Here is a 20,414-nt window from a genome sequence, read left to right as displayed (position 1 = left end):
ATCTGGTGGTTTTTCGACGGTGAGAAGAATAACTCGTAGTGTAATACCCAGGAAGCCGCTAATCATATCTTCCTTCCTTGTCCGAGCGGGCTTGCGCAATGCGGTTTTTCCAGTAATGAGTTCTTGAGTGAGCCTGTAGCTGATCAATATGTTGATCTCTGATGTTCAAGGATATGGCAAACGAGTTGCTGATCGTGTTTGGTTGACATGATATCCAAATGGTATATCAACTCTCCTCTCGACCGCCTAGAAAAACGAACTTTTCGTCCTCCAAAACGCCAACCGTGAAACATCTGCTATCTTCTGGGCCTCTCATGTCTCGAAACCAACCCAAGCAAAACTTCAGATCGAAGAGTTCGGCGTAAAGCTCCTCTTCCGAGAGTTCTTGAGTATTAACCGGTAGATGTTCTGAGGCATTTGAGCCGCGCAGGAGGTTAACGATAGCCGCCAAGCTACCGAAGGCTTCCGGTGCCAGACTCTTCACGTCCATGTCCAGCAACCATCCTCGACGTAGTCGCCCAAAACGTCGCATTGTAGCCGATAGCAGACTCCATGAATTAAGAAGAACAACCGCTGCAAGAATTGTCACAATAATGTAGGTCGGTATTGAATGTTGAATGAGCCGTGGCCGGGCCGGATAAGTCGCCGTCAAGTTGAGCTGCGAAGGATTCGAGGAGATACCGCCGTTGTTACCTTCATTGATTGGTAGGCGGCTTTCGAAGTTGGCCAGTTGCGCGGCGAGCAAGCTATGCTTCTGTTCCAGAGCATGCAGTATAGCCTCTTCCATCGTAGGCTCTGCAAGAGCTTTGATAGGCAGGCTGCCATAGGGTTCAAAAATGAGTGTCATGAAGTTCGCCTGAACTCCAGATTCGACGTCCTTGATCGGGCTGTCGAAGAACGGGTACGTTGTAAGAGTCCGCATATTCTTGTCGACATAATACAGTGGCGGCACGCGGAACGGCGGATCCCACGGCTTTGCTGTGGTGAGCCTGGGTCGTGGGGGCTGTGTCGGATCTATTGTCAGTGCTCCGTTGACAGCGGCCAAATGTGTCTGGGTATCGACCTCAGACCACGTGTAACTACATGTCCAGATGGACAGGTGTCTGAAACCCTTCTTTTCCTTAGAATAGTCTCCCCATAAGTAGTTGTAAGAACGTGTGGTTGCTGAGTTCCAAGCATTGCTATTCGTATCAAGCCCACATGATCTGTTGAATGGAATTGGGTCGTTTATTGACGTAAACATAAGAGCCAGAAGGATATCTTTTCCGAATTTGTAAATGGGTTGATCAACTGTTGAGCCGTTTGGGCAAGTTGCTCGAAAATTGATGATTCCCTTGTCTTCAGAACGCTCCGGGTCTACCAAGTCGTAATCAGACTCGGGCATCCTTATGCACTTCGATTGCAGTGTAGCTGCCGGTACGCTTCCACTGACTGATTTAACGGAAGCAGCATCTTTCGAGGCTCCAACTATTTCCAGATTTGGGAATAGGAGGTCATGGTAGGAACTTTGCGGATACGTGAAAGTAGCGTTCTCCTGGCGCAGGAGAAAACTTCCCAGCTTCACCCGCATGGCCGAAAGCTCAGAAATATCCATATCGTCGAGAGATCGAGTACCAAAATAGGATCTTTGGGTTCCCTGGATAGGTTGAGATTGTGGGATGAGATCTACCGTAGTGAATAATATTGAAGCGAGTGTCGTTAGAAGCGCGCAGGCCAAGGTAACGAATTGGGTTGCCGTCAACGTGTAAGCCCTCAAACGGAGAGAGTGATACAAAACGCGAACTCCGAGCATGTCAGAAAGAGACCGATCAAGCTGTCGGGCATTGCAAGGCCTCGAAGACACAACCCAGTATGTGCACAAGGCCCGCAACACCATGCTGTAGGAGCTTATGTAGACAGAGATACCTAGCATGACCACGGCCGGGACCGTCGTCCACAGAAGATGATCGTAGTCGTCTGGTCCCACGCGTACAGTTGTTAAGCCATCAGATGAATCCGAAAGTCCCTGTGTGACAAGAAGACAAGTGATGACTCCAATGATTAGAAAGGTCGATGACACTCTGAGCCAAGTACGTGAAACTAGAGGCGAGAATTTGGGCCCTGTCCAATCGTTTGTGGTCCTATTAGAAGACAGACTTGTAGCGTTGATAAGACTTGGGTGCTTGTGAAGATAGAGAATGTTCCCAAGCACAGTGGTTGGGGTTAGATGCCATTGGACGCAGTCTTTGGTTCGAAAGTGGGAGACTTGGGTGAAGACTGCTGAGAGAGTAATAATCACAAACAGTGCCGTCATGGTAAAGCCGACCCTCTGGCTAACCGTAAGCCTTTTTGATGTGGAGATTGAAGAGCCATCAACCTCATGGCTTTTGTTTTGCCGAAGGTAATAGTGACTGATGAGAGGATTCAAACTCCGAAATAGGTTCATTGTGGAATTCAGCAAAAGGTTGCTGTCATACACCAAAGGATCGTGTACGTTGTCGTCGGCGATGCGATGGCCCCCAACCCAGTCTTTCTGAATTGCACCGTATCCTTCGACGGTTGGGATCGAACGATACACCATGTTCCACATGTTGGCAGCGATTGGCGTTCGCTCTTGATTCGGGATCGACTTGATCTCCGGATTCACGCCGTCATCGATGACTTCCACCTTCTCTAGCCACGCTATAGGCGAGCAAACTATGGCGGCCAGAGCTCGTATTTCTGGTAGTGAAGAGTTTTTCGTCGAATTCTGCATCAGCATTGCGGAATACATGAAATGATCATGTTGATGAGGTAAGTTTGGGCATCGATCTTCGGTAGACACGCGGCCTTCAGTATCCCAACTGTCTGCTCGTTCGGCTGTGAATGATTTCTCCTTCATGTACTTCAGGTGTTTCTTGATGACTTTGTTGCATCCTTCGAACTCAAGATCGACCCAGAAGGGCCAACCCGGAGGCCCCTTGTCCGGCCTTTCGGTGACTGTGTAGTTTTCCAGCTTGATGCACTGAAGATCTGCAAAAACGCCTTCCACGACGACTTTCAACGGTATTTCAATACTTCCACGAGAAGTTGTGGTATCGCGGTCCTTGATGTGAAAAGTTTGGTAGGCGGCTTCGGCGCTGGCTCCGAAGGGGTAAGACTTGTGAAACTCATAGATTGCCCGCGCAGTGTAGTAGGCACTTTTGTCCTCGAGTACTTCTTTGTAACTTTCAGAGAAATTGCTATTGACGTTGAACGAGTCCAAAATTTCAACGCTGGTTGTGTGGATGACCTGGATATCGACGAGACTGAACAAGCCAGGCACTAGAGCGATTTGGACTTTGAGTAGTACCGATATGAACGCAGTAAGATAAACTAGGTGATGTTTTCGTCGGAAGGATTGTCATAGTATGGTCGGCAGTGACATGGATGCATAGTCAAGCGCGCAATCCTCTTCGGACGGCGCTCCATCGTGCAAATTCATCGCAATCCATGGCATGTAGGTCAAGGCTTGGAACTCAACCCGCGCCCAGAGAGCAGCTAGGATGGTGAGAACTATGCCATCCATCAGCAAATATGAATCAGACGATGATCAGACGTGCGCGATTCATACCGATTGTTGGACCGAATCGCCAAACAGGCGTGAGCCCTTCGCGCGCTTTGGCAATGCCATCATTGCAGATGGAGTACCACAGCACGAGAGGAAGTACGATTGTCATAGAAAGGAACAATACGGCGAAAACTGCTAGAACGACGCTTCGCAGCCATTTCGGATTCCAGATGACTGATGTGGTCTTCTCTGAAGGTTGTCGGAGCTCTTCCTCTTTTCGGTCTTGAGGAGACGCTGTATTGCTCAGCAAGGGCTCGCAACAAGCTTCCGCTGCACTACTATTTCTCGGTCGCGGGTGCAAAGAAGAGGGCGTTTCATTGTTGATATGCGCCATGTCGAGATTGGGGTTGGTGGCAGGTTCGAGATCTGTCGTCGCGTCGATGATAGGGGAGAGCTGAGCATCGTGGATAGGCTCGTTGTCGTCGGTGTTCTCGAGCTCATCAACAGTTTCTTCGTCGCTCACAGGGTAATATTCATGTTCTAATGTGCGAATGCTCCCCGATTCACGATCGTTAGTGTCGTTGGAGAGTCTGCCCTCCCTGTCATCTAGGGGCTCCATGTATGAGCTTGGGCGAGCAGTCGACATAATGTCACAGTAGGTAATCGCGCCTGTGCGTGTTGATGCGAGAGCCGGAGTCGGATCAAGAGCATCGGAAGGCCTGGCGACATTTGCAAAGTTGTTAGGTTTATGGGGTCCAGTCAAGGCAACACGTACGCGTTGTAAGTTGCGCACAATTCCTGGCGGGTCAGCCTGTTCTTGGTAAGACAAGGCATTCTGTGGTTCAACGGGTGTCTTCAACACTGCCTGGGCTGAGAAACATTCGAATGCAAAGGGTGATGCAGGTCATACCTGCTGGGTGGCTGGGTGGTGAGACAACTGGAACAGGACGGGAAAGTGCAGGTATATCGAGTCTTTGAGACAGAAAGAGCATGCCAAACAGCCCGGGTCCAGTAAGTAGAGCTCTTGTACTCCGTCGCAAACGTCATTGCATTGAAGTTGTACAAGACACGCTCCGCTTCATCTATGCTTTTGTCCGATCTAGATAGTCCAACAACCGCTTCTTGAGCACAACGCCCAACACTTTTGCTGTCTCCGGCTCTGTGACGATCAGGTATCTCGGTCCAAGCTTACCAAACATCTCAAGGACATACTCCATGGGTGCTTCGGCATTGACCGTCAAGGGCGCGCGATCAACCAACTCAGCCATGATCCCTGACCGCAAGTCAATCTCGTCCGCCTGGTTTTCAGCCTCAAGAACCACCTCAAGCTCTACCTCGGGCAGGTACCCAAACAGCAACCCCGATTTATTGACCAAGACAACCCCGGCATCCATCAAACCCCTAGCCTTCAACTTCCGCAGCTTCTCGGCCAGCACGTCTCGCCGCACCCGGTACTCTCTTCCCATGCCCAGGGTGATCTCCTCCATCGTCTCGGTAGGAGGTATGAGTTCTCGCGCAGTCGCCTCTCGGTGCTTGACGACCTCATAAGCCTGTTCAGCGTCGAGAAACGGATGACCCAGCAGGTGTTGCGAGAGATCATACACCGACTCGACCGAGATGGCATCCGCAACCCACTTCGCCGTGAGGATGGCGCACATCGACGCCGGGATATACGTCACCTCGCCCGTGAGTTCGAACATAATGACCGCCAGACTGACCGTCATCCGGCAGACGCCGGCGAGGAAAGCCGCCGCTCCGACCATGGCGAATATGCCGGGCGATATACCACCGACAAATTGCCCAATAAGACGTCCGAACAATGCACCGCCGTCGAGTGCGGGAATGATGATTCCGGACGGCACTTTGCACCCGAAAGTGATGATTGTCAAGAACAGCTTCACCACCGTGCCGCTCGCGAGCCAGAACATGTAGCCCGTCTTCTCGTCGCTCTGTTCCTGCTCGCAAATCCACTCCCCCTTGGGGTTCCTGCAGTCGACCAACAGCTTTGACAGGGCGACATCACCGGTATCCCGAATCAGGAGGTTTGGAAACTGCAGCAGAGCCGTCACCAAAACGACACCGCAAAGCTCCAACACTGGGTGCTTCTTCACGATCTCGTACTTCCGAAAACTCTTCGACCACATGTAGTTTGCCTTGCAGAAGATCCCGCCAAATACCCCACCACACACCCCCAGGAACACGAAGACAAGATAATGCACGGGGTCATAATCGACGCCGTAATTCGTCTCAAAAAGCACAAGCTTCCCAGTACCCGTCGGGTTCAGCGCCTTGAGCGCAATAGCCGCGACCAGCGAGCACAGGAACGCCCGCCAGAGCACCCGCCGAGGGAAATACGTGCTGATTTCCTACTCGCCGTCAGTCATTGGGTGGTAAACATCCGACATAAAACACGACGACACTCACCTCGTAACTGAACAACACACCGCCAATCGGCGCCCCGAACGCGACAGACAGCCCGGCAGAGCACGCCACGCTGAGCATCTCGCGCATCTTGCGCGGGTTGTCCCTGTACTTGGGGAGCCAGCCGGCCACGAGCCACCCGACGCACGTCGAGATGTGCACGAACGGGCCCTCCTTGCCCAGGCACATGCCCGTCGACACCGCGAAGGTCGCGCCCACGGCCTTGACGAGCAGGACTTTGAGGTCGAGGAAGTGCGGGATCACGAAGCCTGAGAGGATGGTCTTGATCTCGGGGATGCCGCTGCCGGCGGCCATGTACATCGTCTTCCCCTCCGCCTTGGTGTCAGGGCTTACCGCGGGGAGTGATGTTTTGGTCGTCATTGTCACGTTGCCCGCTACGACGCCGAAGAGGAGGGCGAAGAGGACGTAGACGGCATATCTGGCGAAGTATCCCGCCTGACCGTCATCCGCGATCCAAGGTCTCCAGGCCTCGCACGTCTCGCTCTCATTCAAGCCCCAACAACACCGTCCACGATCGACAAAGACATTGGTCCCGCAGTACCCCTCCTTCCAATCACTCACAGTCGCCACCGACACATCAACAACAAACGCGACGAGGGCGGTCAACGCCCCGATGGCAGCCGCGGCGACCCATCCCTGGCCGCGGTCGACGAAGCGGACGAGCCGGCCCCGGATGCCCGACAGCTCGCGGAGACGGCGCGCGCGGGACGAGTCCATGGTCAGATCGCGCAGCCAGTCGATGGTGGTGTAGTCGTTGTAGGGCAGGCGGTCGCCGAGCGAGGGCGATTGGCCGAGGGCGTAGTCTGCTTTGGAGAGGAGGGACGTCGCGGAGTGAGAGGATGTGAGAAGGCCCCGGATGGACGTTCTGCTTTGGGACGGCGGGAGGAGGGGGCTTGATTCGTCGGGTTCCGTGTTATCGGAGGCCATGTCTGGGCTTGGTGTTGATTCTTATCTACGATTCTATATGCAAAAACAAGATCGAACGAGAATGCCAATCACAGAAGCACCGTCTATCCTGCCTCGCCATTGCCCATTTCTAGATCTAAGATGGGGCCTGTGTAGACTATATACCCAGCTGTGAAATCCTAATCGGACCAAAACTTCTTGAATATTCAGATGGCCCGCGGAGACATGATGTTCGCAGTGACGCGCGTGGTATAGGTGGTGGGGGATGATAGAGGCGAGCGTGACAGATAAGGTCCTCGTCCGATCTCATTTGTTAGTTTCCCCCGGTGGTCGTTGCTAGCAAGATCGGGCTTCCCGCGCTTCCTGCGAAAAGTTGGGGGGTTTTTGGGGTCGAGTGGCAGTCATGTGCTGAACCCCAAAACGCCCCGTGCCCGTCGATCTCCAAGCGTGGCAAGGTTGGCGGTTGTTGTCGTCGCTGTCGTCTCCGCGGAGACCAAACACAAGAAGAAAAGGCTGTAGTTTGAGTCAAAATCAACATGAGACGAAGAGAGAGAGAGGCAAAACTTGGAAGTGGGCAAGGGAGGCGCGGTGTGTGTGTGTTTGTGATGTTTTGAGAGGCCGTCCGCGAGGATCAGCCATTGATTTTTTGTGTTTTGATTTTGTTTGGTGGATGTGAAAGATCAACGCCGCTATGTAAGGGGGTATCTACACTAAATGTACAAAAGGAAGTGATTCCGGGAAGACGCGATGCCAATTTTTGGAGGTGATGAAAAAGGAATGTGATGTTGTTGTTGGTGGTGGTGAGGTTGTTCTCGATCCTGCTCCAGACTCCGGATATTATGAGAGAAACGCCGTCAGGTGCCAGCACTGCCGGATGTGCAACTCTTTGAACCATTACTGTACAATCTCCCGATGCCCCAACGCTTCCCATTTTATCGATTAAAGAGTGACGAATTTGGTGATGATCATTATAATGAGTGTGATGATGTAAATGAGGGGGTAGGTCGCGTCAACATGTGACCTTGACCATGGGCTCCCACGGCCGGGCCGTGTTCCAGAGGTAGGTGTCCGGAGGAAGACCCTCGTCGGCGGCGAACATGTACTTCACGAACACGGGGGCGACCTCGGAGGGCAGGGGCGCGAGGTAGTCCCTCTTGTCGTCGAGGTCCATCTCGTAGTCGTAGCCTCCGCAGTCGCCGTCGTAAGCGCCGCAGCCGAAGCCGAGGTCGTCGAAGCTGAAGTCGATGCCGAAGTCGCGGAAGTCGAGGTCGAAGGAGAGCTCCTCGCGGGCGCTGATCTCGTCGAGGGACAGGCTGGCCAGGCGGTCCATGAAGTCGTCGACGGAGCGGTCGTAGAGGTCGGGCCGGGCCATGTGGGAGTCGTTGACGACGACCTGGAAGCGGACGGTCTGGATGTCGACGACGACGCGGTCGACCATGGCGGGGAAGCCGTAGGAGCAGCCGGGGGAGAGGACCCAGGACTCGCGGGGGCGGTCGCCGTTGCTGTTGCCGTCGTACCAGACGGCGGTGCCGGCGTCGGAGGTGTCGCGGAGGACGAGGCGGCGCTCGGCGTCGAAGGTGATGTGGCAGTGGCGCGGGGCGATGCCGGGGAGGTTGGGGAGCTGGATGTCGCAGCACGGGTCGGTGCCGAGGACGAAGCCGGTGTGGTTCTTTGGGGGGTTGGTGAAGGAGAGCTCGAGGGCCGGGCGGGGCTTGGCGAGGAGGGATGAGGTTGGGGGCTTCTTGGTGAGGAGGAAGGGGTTGATTGTGTCGTTGTCTGGGTTGGGGGTCGGTTGGGGATCGAAGGCTTCGGGGATGGAGGCGACGCGGCGGTTGCAATTTGCGAGGAGGCGGACGGTCTCGAGGGCGGGTTGGTTCGTCGATGAGGGGAGAAGCCAGGCGATTACGGTGTTGTGATCCATTTTGGGTGATGTGATGTGATGTGATGTCCTTGAATACAGAAAAGTTGAAGTTGACGCCGATGAAGTGAAATCCGGACAGGTAGGAGAACGAAAGTGTGTGAGGCGGTATTAATGAATGAGAATGAGCGGTGTCGTATGTGTCTCTATCGCTCCGTATAGACCTTGCAGGTTATCTCTTTGATGATCCTTCGGAATGAACGTTGTATTATTGTATTGTGTTGGCTTGGTGGTTCTGATTGTCGAGGAACAGAAGAGGTGGTGAGGGTGAGGAAGTCACTTGATCTTCTTATATAAAACAGACCACACCAGTCAAGCAAGAGACAGTTGGCGATGTTTTTGTGCGCTAGGTGCGGTGGCTACCAGGTTGCCGGCCTCCACTGGATGAGCACTGCATGTTTTGCTGGCCAGCACAAATAAGACGTCGACAACCACTAGGTTGTCAGACGCATGGTGGGACCTGAACCAAGGAGAATTTTTCTTCTGTGTGCATACGATCGGGAAGAAAGGTAAACAAGACGGCAGCCTGTCAGGACGGTGCCTGATGATCCCCATCTGGGCATCACCATGAAACGGGGAGGCGAGTCTGCAGAAAAGAAGTGGTTGCAGGGCGGTGATGAGCTTGGTGCAGCAGCGCGGAAGCGCGTCAGCCAATGGATTCCGCGCCCCTCGCACGGCCTGTTGGCATGGCATTTGGAGTTGTGGACGAGTTGGAGACGAGCTTGGTTTTCCCATTCGCAAAAGGGAAACGGAGGAGACGCGGCGGCATGGGTTCGTTGCCGTTGCGGCTTTGTGACTCACTGACGGTGACAGCGCACACGCGACGATGGGCAATGGTAGCGCGACGAACCGGTCTGGTTGATCTGGTTGGGCGCGTGTGGTTGTCATGGATGCAGATGCAGGCCGGGGTTCACGTTTTTCGGCGGGCCTCAAAGAGTTCGAGGCTTCAATCCTGCAGTCACTGGTCAGAAAGAAGCAGAAGGGAAGACCATGTAGGTTTCGGGAGGCCGGGATGGAGGGTAAACGGAACGGGATGCAGGAACCCGCAGGAGAGGAGATCGGATGGGTATTGAGGTGCCGTGGGAGGTCCCGAATGGCTTCCTGAGGTTGTTTTCTGAGTGCGACATCTTGTTCGCATGAGAAGAGGTGTCTTTGGTTATAGGACTCATCCATGATGCTTGTGATGGCGCTGTGGAGGAGCCGACGGGCCGTTGGCTGTGGATGATCTTAGGCGATGCACCGCGCGCTTGATTTTTAATGCTGACTGACGAATCCCGGAACTGAGAGGAAGCGAGTCATTTGATTGGTTTGTCTCTCAGAGGGCCATTGTGGCTCGCCTCCAGGTCTTCTTGAGCACCTTCCACGATGCTGTGTTTAGTGGTGGCTGTCAATACTGTTGAGGTTTGTGTATCATGAATTATGAGAAGGAAATGCTGTGATGAGTAAGCTTAGTAAAGCCGCTCAGTTGTTGTAAGAAATGAATATCTCCATCTGATTTGAGCGGTGACGTGAGCTCGAAGTTAAAAGGTTGGCGTTTATGTCTAAATACTACTAGATACCAGAGCAATAGCAAGATGTTTGAATTTCCATGTATCCATCAAAGGATATGTAAGTAGAAACTGACATTCAAGTTACAGATCGTAAAAATTCATGAGATCTTCCTTATCTTCACGAGCGGATGAAGCACCAGATACCTTATCCAACTTTTCCGGATTAGCTTATCCCAGGATGAGATGATGTAATCACCGAACCCCGCCGAGCTGCCGGCGCTGTCGCACAAAAATTCAGCGCGAGACAACAGCCGACACCCCGCTAACGAGACCCTGAAATCCGAATTCGAGACACCCGAGTGCTGTTGCCCGCCCCCCCGCGCGCGCGGCGCTTTGGCTGGAACCTCGGCGAAAAGACCACCCACCCACCTGGGATCCTCAGCGAAAAGCACCCGCGCTGTCATCATCTGGCTGCATGACTAATTGAACCGCATTTCACCACCTCACCGTTCGGAGCGGAACCGGTCGGCCGCGCTTTAATGTGCACTCGACATTTGCCGCTCACGCCTCTTTCTCCGTTACCTTACCTACAGTCTATCTTACCGGTTGAAACATCTGTATTTTCTCCAAGGAGCACTGCTTTACATTGCGCATGAATACCCATTGGCATTGATCGACCAATTCCATACATCGCCATCACCTCTTTCCCCACCAGCGCAATTCCCCCCATCTTCCCCGCCATGCCCGACTTCGAAGCGAAGGCCGGCGATGCGCCCAAGGACTGGCGCGAGGAAACCAACCAGCTCCCGTCCTTCTACTCTCCACGGACAAAAGGTCTCGACCGTCCCGCCGACAATGGCTCAGGAGAGGCCGCCGCAGCCGAAGAGGCTCCTGAATTAAGCCTGGCCGACCCCGCCGTCCCCGCGAGATCCGAAGACGACGCCGTCTCGACGAACACCAACACCGCACCGCCTCCGCCGTCCCTGCTCTCGCCTGCCTTTACGCCTCCCGCGACACCCGGCACAGCGACCCCTCTCACCGGCGCCGAGGCTCCCCGTGGCGTGCCTGTCGACTCCTCCATCCCGTCCGGCGGCTGCGGCACTAAGCGGCCCCGCCTCCTCGAGACCCTGCCCGAGGTGCAGTGCATCGTACGAGCACGTATCCCTACCGTCACCGGCACCGAGATGTTCTTGCATCTGTACACAAACAACGTCGATAACAAGGAGCACTTGGCCATTGTCTTTGGCCCGCATATCCGGAGCAAGTCGTTGGATGCGCCCCGACCCGGGGAGACCGAGATGGATCGCATGGTGCGCGGTGCCTACACGGGGCGTCTGTTTCCCGGCCGGACAACTAGTGGTATGCCCGGCGGTGTGGCCACACCTGTGGGCGAAGAGCCACCTGCGCAGCGCGGCCCGGCGCTCGTGCGCATTCACTCCGAGTGCTACACTGGCGAGACGGCATGGTCTGCGCGGTGCGATTGTGGCGAGCAGCTTGACGAGGCGGCTAGGCTGATGAGCATGCCGGGCAACACCAGCGGAGGCATCATTATTTACTTGCGCCAGGAGGGCCGCGGTATCGGTCTTGGCGAGAAGTTGAAGGCGTACAACCTGCAGGATCTGGGCTCCGACACTGTCGAGGCCAACCTGTTGCTTCGCCACCCGGCTGATGCCCGCAGTTACGGACTTGCGACTGCTATGTTGTTGGACCTGGACCAGCACGAGGTTCGCTTGTTGACCAACAACCCTGATAAGATTCGGGCGGTGGAGGGCCCGAACCGTGAGGTTAGGGTGATTGAGCGTGTGGCGATGGTGCCTTTGTCATGGAAGGGCAGAGGAGGGTTCAGGAGCAACGAGGTCGAGGGCTACCTCAAGACAAAGGTACGTTTAACCGGTCCCCTGCGTATGTTGCGTTCGCTGACCAAAATCCAGATCGAGAAAATGGGACACATGCTTGATATGGGGGGTATGCCTTCATGAGTTCCGGTATCTTGGCAGTTATATACAGAAAACATACGAGGCGGATTTGTTTACAAGCATAGACGGCGTTCGGATTGACACGAATACCTGGGAACTGGCGTATCGGCATACTTGTCATCGGGGTTATTTGACATGATTGTCATTGTCCACAGTATCTTCTGATGGTTCCTGGACTCATGGGTGGCGATTTCGTGGAAAATAACTGAGACGATCGTTGGCGGTCATCTTCGAGCAGGCAGCCGCCAATGTGCGAATTGGACGAAGGTCATTGATATAATTGACGCAGCGAGGCCAAAATCCGTGATGGGTGACTGAAACTCGGCTGGATGTAATTAATTGTACGTACTGCAGTGCAAGGTAAGGTAGCTCGGCAGTCATATTGAAGCCCGTCAAGGTTCCTGGACGGTTCGGTTCGGCCCCACTCTTTCTAGAATTTGCGTCAGTCGCGCTTGGAGCTTTCACCTTCCCCCACGCGTCTCGCAGCTCCCTTCAATTCTTCCGCAGCACTTTACCTCGCATCTCCTTGGTCTTTTCGCCAGTAATTGCCGCCGTCGCTGCGACAACTGTGAGCGACTTTATTTCTCTTCCGCTCGATCGCTTTACTGAATAATTATTTTCTTTCATGCCTTGATCGCGCTACCCGAAATATTCATCAATCTCGACAGAGATGGAGAAAGACTTGCGTTTGCGCCTCGTGGTCCGGCGCCACGGCGTGCCTGACGTCAAGCTCCTCTGGAACGTCACCACCAACGAAGACTTGACCATCTCCAAGCTTGTCGCACAGGTTCACGAAGTGGTTCCCCTCGAGAGCGGCGAATGGGGACTCGAGGACTACGCCGTTGAGCTTAAGGATCCCTCCGGCGAAGGCTTCGAATGTGTACACTACCACCTTGTTTCCAAGGTGCTCAAGAGTGACGACCAAGTGCTGTAAGTCAATCGCTACTTGCTCCAGCATCTAAATAGACAATTCTGACAAGGTAATAGCATCCGACCTCTCCTAACCGACGACCTCAAGCGACGACGGCTCAGCGGCAGGCACCAGATATCCTCCGATGGAAAGCACCTGGTGGACGGTCTGGCCTACGGCCGCTCCTGGCTCAAGGCCCCACGAGATCGCCCAGCCGTAACCCTACCACCAAGAAAAAAGGCTCGCGTCACCTACAGCAGCGAAGATGAACTCGATTCGCCTTCCGAGGACGACGAAGATCCGCAGCTTCCGATGATTGAATACGACTCGACCAGGGCCCAGGAAGATCCCTCCAGCGTCAGGCTACGCGCTCGCTTCTACGATGCCGAGTCTGATGCCGACGAAGAAGACGACGAATTCGAGTCGAACTCGGACGAAGACGAAGATATGGATATGGAGGATGATGATCTTCAGGACGAGCTTCGTCTTCTGAAAGAGGATAACGCTGCCGTTAGGGAAGTAGATCTCCTCGAGGAATTGCGCAACATTCGAGGCAAGCGGGCGTCAGACGGAACACGCGACCAATATTCGCCTTCACCATACTCCGATTCCCCCGTTGCGTCAGCCAGCAATGCCCTGGTTAGATCCGCAAGTAAAGGATCTTCCAGAGCACATCTCGACATGGACTCTCTGGACAAAATATCATCTTTGAGGGCTGCATTTCCAAGCGCGGCTATCTCTGTCGTTGAGCAGTCACTTCTGAGGAACGGCAAGGACCTCGAAAAGGCGTATCGCAAGCTGCGCAAGAGCTTCAAGCCCCATCTTCCTCTCCATCAGATATTGGAACGACAGGAGAGGAGCCTCTCCAGCAGTCCTATTCGTCAGAGCCAAGGGAGCGAGGGTCGCGAGCTCGTTCTGAGAGACACGAGCCCAGCCGAACATGCCTCGAATAGCCCGAGTGAACACTCAGACGAGGGGTTGGACCACGATTTGGAGGAGAGTACTGAGGCCTCTGAGACGCTCAACCACAATGCCCCCGCGAGTACCAAAGACACCGAGGACGATGAGGTCGCATCCGGATCAGATTCCTATTCCAGTGTCGAGTCAAGTGTTGTGTCATCAGATTCCGAGTCCGACGAGGAAATGGAAGATCAGGATGAAGATGCAAAGGACCAGTCGGATGCCGAATCTGAAGCTTCGTCTTCAGATGGCTCAAATAAGTCAGGAGGCGGACAAGCTGCGCCGGAAGACCGCCACTCAGACGGCGCCGATCGGGACGAATCAAGCTCTGAAGAAGATTCTAGCTCGGAAGATTCGGACAGCGATGCATCAAGCGTAGTAGAGACCAAGAAGCGGTCATCGGCAAAGTCAACTGCTGCAGGGAGATCTTCTCCCAAGTCATCGTCGAATGCTTCTCCTAAAGATAATTCGGATGGCTCTCCCTCGGATTCTTCATCGGAATCATCATCGGAAGAAAGCAGCAGCGATGAGTCCAGCTCCGAGTCCGAACCAGAGGAGATACCTACCAAAACACTCAGCAACAGACATAAGGCCCTAGAACAAATCCGGTTGTCGAGCCCGCCCAAGGCAATCCCCGCAGTCGTCCCCGCTGCTCAGACAACACCTGTACCTCCTGGGCAAGGGTTATCAAAGACACAGAAGCGGAATCTGAGGCGCAAGCTTGCCAAGCAGGCGACTGCGCAGACTGTCTCGGCGCCCGCGGAGAGCAGTAGGAAGGTGGCCCAAACAGCAAGCCAAGATCATGACGATCTTGCAGCCCTTTTGGCCAAGAAAAAGGCGTTGCTCGAAGCAATCGTGTCAGATGCCCCCGAACAGTCTCAGAGCCAGGAGCAATCGATGGAGATTCCCGACTCTGCCCCTCAAGACTCTGCGCAGGAACCAGTTACCGACGCTTCACAGAGTCCTGCTGCCGAGCAGCGTCGGGTGAAGCCAAATGTTGGTGCCGCAAGACGCATGCTGATGGGCTCACTGGGCCTCAAAAATCCGAAGACAAGAGCCGATGAAGACAAAATCAGACAAGACCTGATGGAGGGCGTTCGCCCACATACCAATGCGCGTCTGACAGAGGTCCCGCAGACGGACCAATCTGATCAGACACAAGAATCGGTAGAGGAAGATCCCGAAGCCTGGCGCGAAAAAATCACTTACCGAGCCGTAGAATGCTGCCACGAGGGAGTCGAGCTCTCGGAACCGCCTTTTCCTTTTGTCCAGCGGTGGGACCCCCAACAGCAAGTACAGGAATGGTTTGGTTCGAAGAATCAGCGTGGGGGGAAACGTAAGCGCGTACAGCGCAATCAAGCTCATTTCTATGAGGATGGAGACTCCCAGTCGTCGAAGAAGCGTCGCTTGACCGGCGGCGAAAGCGTTGTGACCTTCTCGGACGCAGTTGAAGAAGGTGACACGACACTCAACTACGACGACCCCGTCGAGGAGCCTGAGGAGCCACACGTGCCTAAGGTGCAAGCCGAGGGAAGTCAAGCTACAGATAACGACGATTTGCCTTCCCTTCCGGAAGACATCAACCTCCTTCCCAGACTCCAGCCGGGGGAGGCCAAAATTGGCATGGTTGTCACCTGGAAACAGTGGATGTTATCGACTGCAACCAACTGGCAGCCGGAAATCCACGACGTGACCGGCATCCTTATTAGGGTTTTCGACGAGGAGGCGACAGACTTAGAATTCATACTGGCCAAACGGGATCGGAACCTTGACAGGAGCCAAAAGGTCTATGACGAGAACACTGGTGAACGGATATATGACCGCTTCGAAGTCCCCGACGATGAGGACGAGGATGAAGATGATCTTGACGAGGGCTATCGCAAGCTAGCCTTTGCGGATCTGATCGATCCTAGGATTTTGCAGCAGCCTCTGGGTGAAAAGGAGAACCCGCGTCCGGACGAAGAGTCTAGCGCTCCCACCGACAGTGTCATTCATGAAACTGTTTACGACGGCCAGAGCCAGCCCTCCCAGGTCAACAGTGGCAATCCTAGCCAGTCCGTGGCAGATGAACGAAGTCAGTCACAGCTCGATGCAGAGGTTAGTGAAGCCATGGCTAATGTGTACGCCGGACAGTCTAAAGCGAGCCGTAACTAATACGGGTAATGGATAGTCTGCGGACGTTTCTGAGCACAACGCCCAAGCTACGAAGACTGCGGCAAATGAAACGGCGACACCCAACCCAGGCTCAGAAGCCGATGCCGTTACCGAGGAATGTGCGGAGGAGGACAACCTTGCGACACCTAAGGCGAACGCATATGTAAATATCGATCAACCCGTTGACACGACGGAGGACTCGCAACAGTCGGGAGCTAGCCAAGCTGTCACTGCTTTCTCTATTTCAACGGATCGCCGTGACGAGATCAGTATGATGATTCGAGAAGCTGGTTTCCGCCAAGATCTGTCGCCCTCTGTGTTGCAAAGGAAGACGAGCAGTCCTTCTCGCCAGCTGCTAGAACAAATGTCGGAAGTGGCCAACACGTCTCGTGTTCACTCAAAGACACCGCTTTCCGAGATGAGCGTTACCAAAGAAACCACGCCTATTCCGCCGCACAGCGATGCTGCGCCGCCACCTTCTTCCGCTAGCAGTGTTCGAAGTGGCCGACAACCTGATTTGGACTTCAGCTTCGATATAGGAGATGACGATATGCCGCTGTTGGGCGAGACTGGTGACGGATCTCCCATCTTGGGAGCTTCCACCCCAAAGGCGAGCGCGCAAGTTCAAACTCCTGTTCAAGATAAGAAGTTGTCCGACGAGCCATCAACAGGCGGTACATCTTTTCCCTCTCTGGAACGCATTTTTCTCACAGCGACTTCGCAACCAAACACTCAGAATACCGAGAGTCCTTCTAAGTCTCAGGTGTTCTCGGAGATCAAGTCCCGCAAATCGATCGTCAAAAACGACGCGGAGTATGAATCCGCAATGCGACGCCTCGATGAGGAAGATGAAGATGAAGAGGAGGATGAAGACGAAGAAGACGAGTCGCCGCAGGCATTTAGGAGCACCCGAAAGCAACTCTTCCCTAATTCGAGTCAGCCGGCCATGTCAAGATCACCGGAGCTGCCAGACATGAAGCCGATTCCGAAAACTGCTCCGTCTTCTTTCACCGAGTCACAGGATATCAAGCCCATTTTGCGGACCCGAAAGCGCAGGAGCTCCCCGTTTGTACTGCCGACCGGCTCTCAAGTCATTGCACTGTCGTCCAGCCGATCCAACTCGCCCGCAGAGGAGGTCTACGCGGAAGACGATATCGACGACGACTACCAGGAGAACAGCAGCAGCCTGCCCCATGGAGAAGGTTGGGTGCAGAAGAACAAGCCGCCGAGGGTCAACGCCCGTGCTAAAAGCATGCCTGCGGCGAGAACCACCGCCAAAGCAGGAGCCCAAAGGGGCTCGGTACCATCCAGCACAGCGCCGGCCAAGTCGAGTGCGAAGTCGCGCCTGCAGCGTAAGTCGATGTCGAGGTTCTAGGAGAGATTCTACTTCGGATAGTCGCGATTGGAAGTGGGTTTGGGAGTTGGTTCGGAGGAGACATTTGCTTTATTGTTACTTTGCAGCCGCTCTACGTATGGGTTGGAGCATCAATACCCGTGCCCGAAGAGGCACCTAGTTAGTGTTAATGGAATTGCCAAAAGTGCACTTGACTTCGGCATTCGGCCAGCATTGACGTGAGACTAGGATCCACCCTGAACTCCGAAGTGACATCTCTTTTCACTGATGCCCTGTCTTGGCAAATGGCGGAGTAGCGCCAAGAAGAGTGACATGATCAAGACGCAGATGTTGTCATTCGCTACAGACAGCCCGTCAATTCACCTTCATCCTGGACAAATGTTTTCGAATGGCAGGATCCCAAGCTTCCCGGACATCTACACTCTCGAGATTAAGATTGCAGCGGCTCTCTTCCCTATATCAGACGTCGATGGACGTTTCCCCTCCCCGGACCGGCACGTCACCTGCCTTGTACGGCAACTAGCTATCTGCCAAGATGTTGCAGTGCGGTATGCCAGGACGCGATAGTTGACGCGATGGCGGGGACACCTCACACCATTTTCATCTAGATCATTGATACCAAAGACGCAATGCAATGGTGATGGCGCGAATAAGCAGCGGCCTGCGAAAGCGGACTTCATAAGTAAAGTGCTCTCCGACCTCAAATTTCGGCATGACCCAGGTCTACAGGACGAGACACTCGCCAGACACATCAGTCTAATCCAGCGCTGCCGCACCGCACTCCCAAGATGCGCGTCATCGATGGTCTGACTCTGGGCCTGCTTCATGCAGGTCTTGTCTCGGCGCAGACCAAGTACGCCGACAACCAGGTCCCCGTGTCCAAGGACAACGACCGAGTTTCTGCGCTCTTCCCGGATGTAGACGTTGAGCTGCTCTCGCCTGCGTTCGCGGCGCCGGAGACTGTTCCGTCTGGGTGGAGTAACGGCACGTCTGGGCCTACCGGTCAAGATACTCTGGGTAAGTCCCCAATTCCGAATAATTGACGAGGAGACGTCGACGTCTTCGTCGCTGTTGCAACTGCTACTCTCAGCCACTTGTCTGAGAAGTAATTGTACGAATGTCAAAACTGACGATGTAACTCCAGAATCCTTCCTCAGCGACATCGCCGACAAACACTCCTGGGCAACCTACCACGTCCCCTTCACCTCCGAAGACGACCGCCCAATCCCCTACCTCAACCTCTCCCTCTCCCCATCCCCAACCAAACTCCGCATCTGGCTCCAGGGCGGCGTCCACGGCAACGAGCCCGCAGGCGACCAGGCCATCCTCGCCCTCCTCGGCAAACTCAGCGCCAACGAGTCCTGGGCCGCCTCCGTCCTCGACAAGGCGGACCTGCTCGTCCTCCCCCGCTACAACCCCGACGGCGTCGCCTACTTCCAGCGCGAGCTCGCCTCCAACTACGACCCCAACCGCGACCACGCCCTCCTCCAGCGCAGACAGACCAGGGACGTCAAGGGCCTCCTCGCGGCGTTCGACCCCCACATCTTCCTCGACGCGCATGAATACACCGCTAGCCAGCAGCTCGGCGCGCGGGGACAGTGGCTCAAGGCCCAGGACGTCCAGGTCTCGCACGTGAAGAACCCGAACATCCACCCGGCCGTCCGCGCCCTCGGTGAAGGCCTCTTCCTGCGCTCGATCCAGAATAAGGTCAGGAGCCACGGGCTCCGCACGAGCGCGTACTTCACTGCACCCGGCGGCACAGACATCCCCGTCCTGACGGAGCCCAGCTCTGTCTCCCGCGCCGGACACAACTCCGCGGGGCTCCTCCAGGCGGTCTCGTTCCTGACGGAGACGAGGGGCATCAGGCTCGCGGACCAGCACTTCCAGCGGCGCGTGGCGGCGGGGCTTATCGCCGTCGAGGCGCTCGTGCAGACGGCCGTCGACAACGCGGAGGACGTCCACGACACCATCGAGACCGCCCGGAAAGAATTCGCCGAAGGCAAAACGGGGGAGATCGTCGTAGTAGACCGCGCGCGCGTGACGAATACGACGTGGGAGTTCATCGACGCGCGCAACGGCACCGTCGTCCGCGTCCCCGTGCAGTTCCGCAACAGCACGCCCACGGCCGTCGAGCTCGCGCGCGCGCGGCCCGAGGCGTACGTCTTCCCGCGCGCGTGGGCCGAGGTCGCGGAGAAGCTGCGCGTGCTGGGCGTGGAAGTCGAGACGCTGGGGGAGGACTTCGTCGGCGAGGCCGAGGTTCTCACGGCCGAGACGGTGGAGCTCGCGGCGTCCAAGTACGAGGGCGTCGTCGAGGCGAGCGTGACGACGTCGACGACTGTCAGGACGGTGACGGTGCCGCGGGGCGGGTTCCGGGTGAGCGCGAGGCAGAAGAATGCGGCGTTTGCGTTTGTGACGCTGGAGCCGGAGAACAATGCCAGTTTTGTGCGGTATAATGTGATTGACCTCGAGGCCGGGGATGAGTATCCTGTGTATAGGGTTCTTGGCCGGCGGCCGTAGGAAAGCGGGGGCCGGGGTCTCGGGGTGGAGACGCCGGTGTTGCGGAGGCCGGGCCGGGCCGGTGGCGGTGGTGGTGGTGGTGGTGTTGGGTTGGTGAGGCAGTTTGGGTATTAGTCGGGATGCAATGAGCGTTGAATAATTCTGTGTAAATCATATAATTAGAATCCTGCGCGGCAAATGGGAATTCAGTGCTTGCAAGCACCGAAGTCGACTCTGCTGCTGCTGCTGCCGTAATTCCTACCATTGTCGCTATGGTGGCCGATGGCAGCCCGACGCGTT

General features: G+C 55.2%; 5 protein-coding genes across 5 annotated transcripts; 2 read left to right on the top strand and 3 right to left on the bottom strand.

Moving 5' to 3' along the window:
* Window positions 1-226: 226 nt before the first annotated feature.
* On the bottom strand, window positions 227-4,342 carry CkaCkLH20_01724 (uncharacterized protein; the record flags this gene model as incomplete). The annotated part of the gene is made up of 5 exons (XM_038884443.1): window positions 227-989; window positions 2,457-2,661; window positions 2,824-3,282; window positions 3,572-4,227; window positions 4,284-4,342. The coding sequence occupies 5 exons, from the start codon at window positions 4,340-4,342 to the stop codon at window positions 227-229; spliced, it is 2,142 nt and encodes a 713-aa protein (XP_038750143.1).
* Window positions 4,343-4,590: 248 nt separating this feature from the next.
* On the bottom strand, window positions 4,591-6,877 carry CkaCkLH20_01723 (voltage gated chloride channel; the record flags this gene model as incomplete). The annotated part of the gene is made up of 2 exons (XM_038884442.1): window positions 4,591-5,874; window positions 5,933-6,877. 2 exons carry the CDS (start codon window positions 6,875-6,877, stop codon window positions 4,591-4,593), a joined length of 2,229 nt encoding a protein of 742 aa, XP_038750142.1.
* Window positions 6,878-7,865: 988 nt separating this feature from the next.
* On the bottom strand, window positions 7,866-8,777 carry CkaCkLH20_01722 (uncharacterized protein; the record flags this gene model as incomplete). Its single annotated transcript, XM_038884441.1, has 1 exon — window positions 7,866-8,777. One exon carries the CDS (start codon window positions 8,775-8,777, stop codon window positions 7,866-7,868), a length of 912 nt encoding a protein of 303 aa, XP_038750141.1.
* A 2,227-nt stretch (window positions 8,778-11,004) lies between these two features.
* CkaCkLH20_01721 (GTP cyclohydrolase-2) lies at window positions 11,005-12,243 on the top strand (the record flags this gene model as incomplete). The annotated part of the gene is made up of 2 exons (XM_038884440.1): window positions 11,005-12,144; window positions 12,196-12,243. 2 exons carry the CDS (start codon window positions 11,005-11,007, stop codon window positions 12,241-12,243), a joined length of 1,188 nt encoding a protein of 395 aa, XP_038750140.1.
* A 667-nt stretch (window positions 12,244-12,910) lies between these two features.
* Window positions 12,911-20,135, top strand: CkaCkLH20_01720 (uncharacterized protein; the record flags this gene model as incomplete). Its single annotated transcript, XM_038884439.1, has 5 exons — window positions 12,911-13,170; window positions 13,228-16,228; window positions 16,281-17,616; window positions 18,384-18,635; window positions 18,763-20,135. 5 exons carry the CDS (start codon window positions 12,911-12,913, stop codon window positions 20,133-20,135), a joined length of 6,222 nt encoding a protein of 2,073 aa, XP_038750139.1.
* Window positions 20,136-20,414: the final 279 nt, after the last annotated feature.

The sequence above is a fragment of the Colletotrichum karsti genome (assembly GCF_011947395.1).
Source record: "Colletotrichum karsti strain CkLH20 chromosome Unknown Scaffold4, whole genome shotgun sequence".
NCBI lineage: Eukaryota > Fungi > Ascomycota > Sordariomycetes > Glomerellales > Glomerellaceae > Colletotrichum > Colletotrichum karsti.
This window is presented reverse-complemented; position numbering and strand designations above follow the sequence as displayed.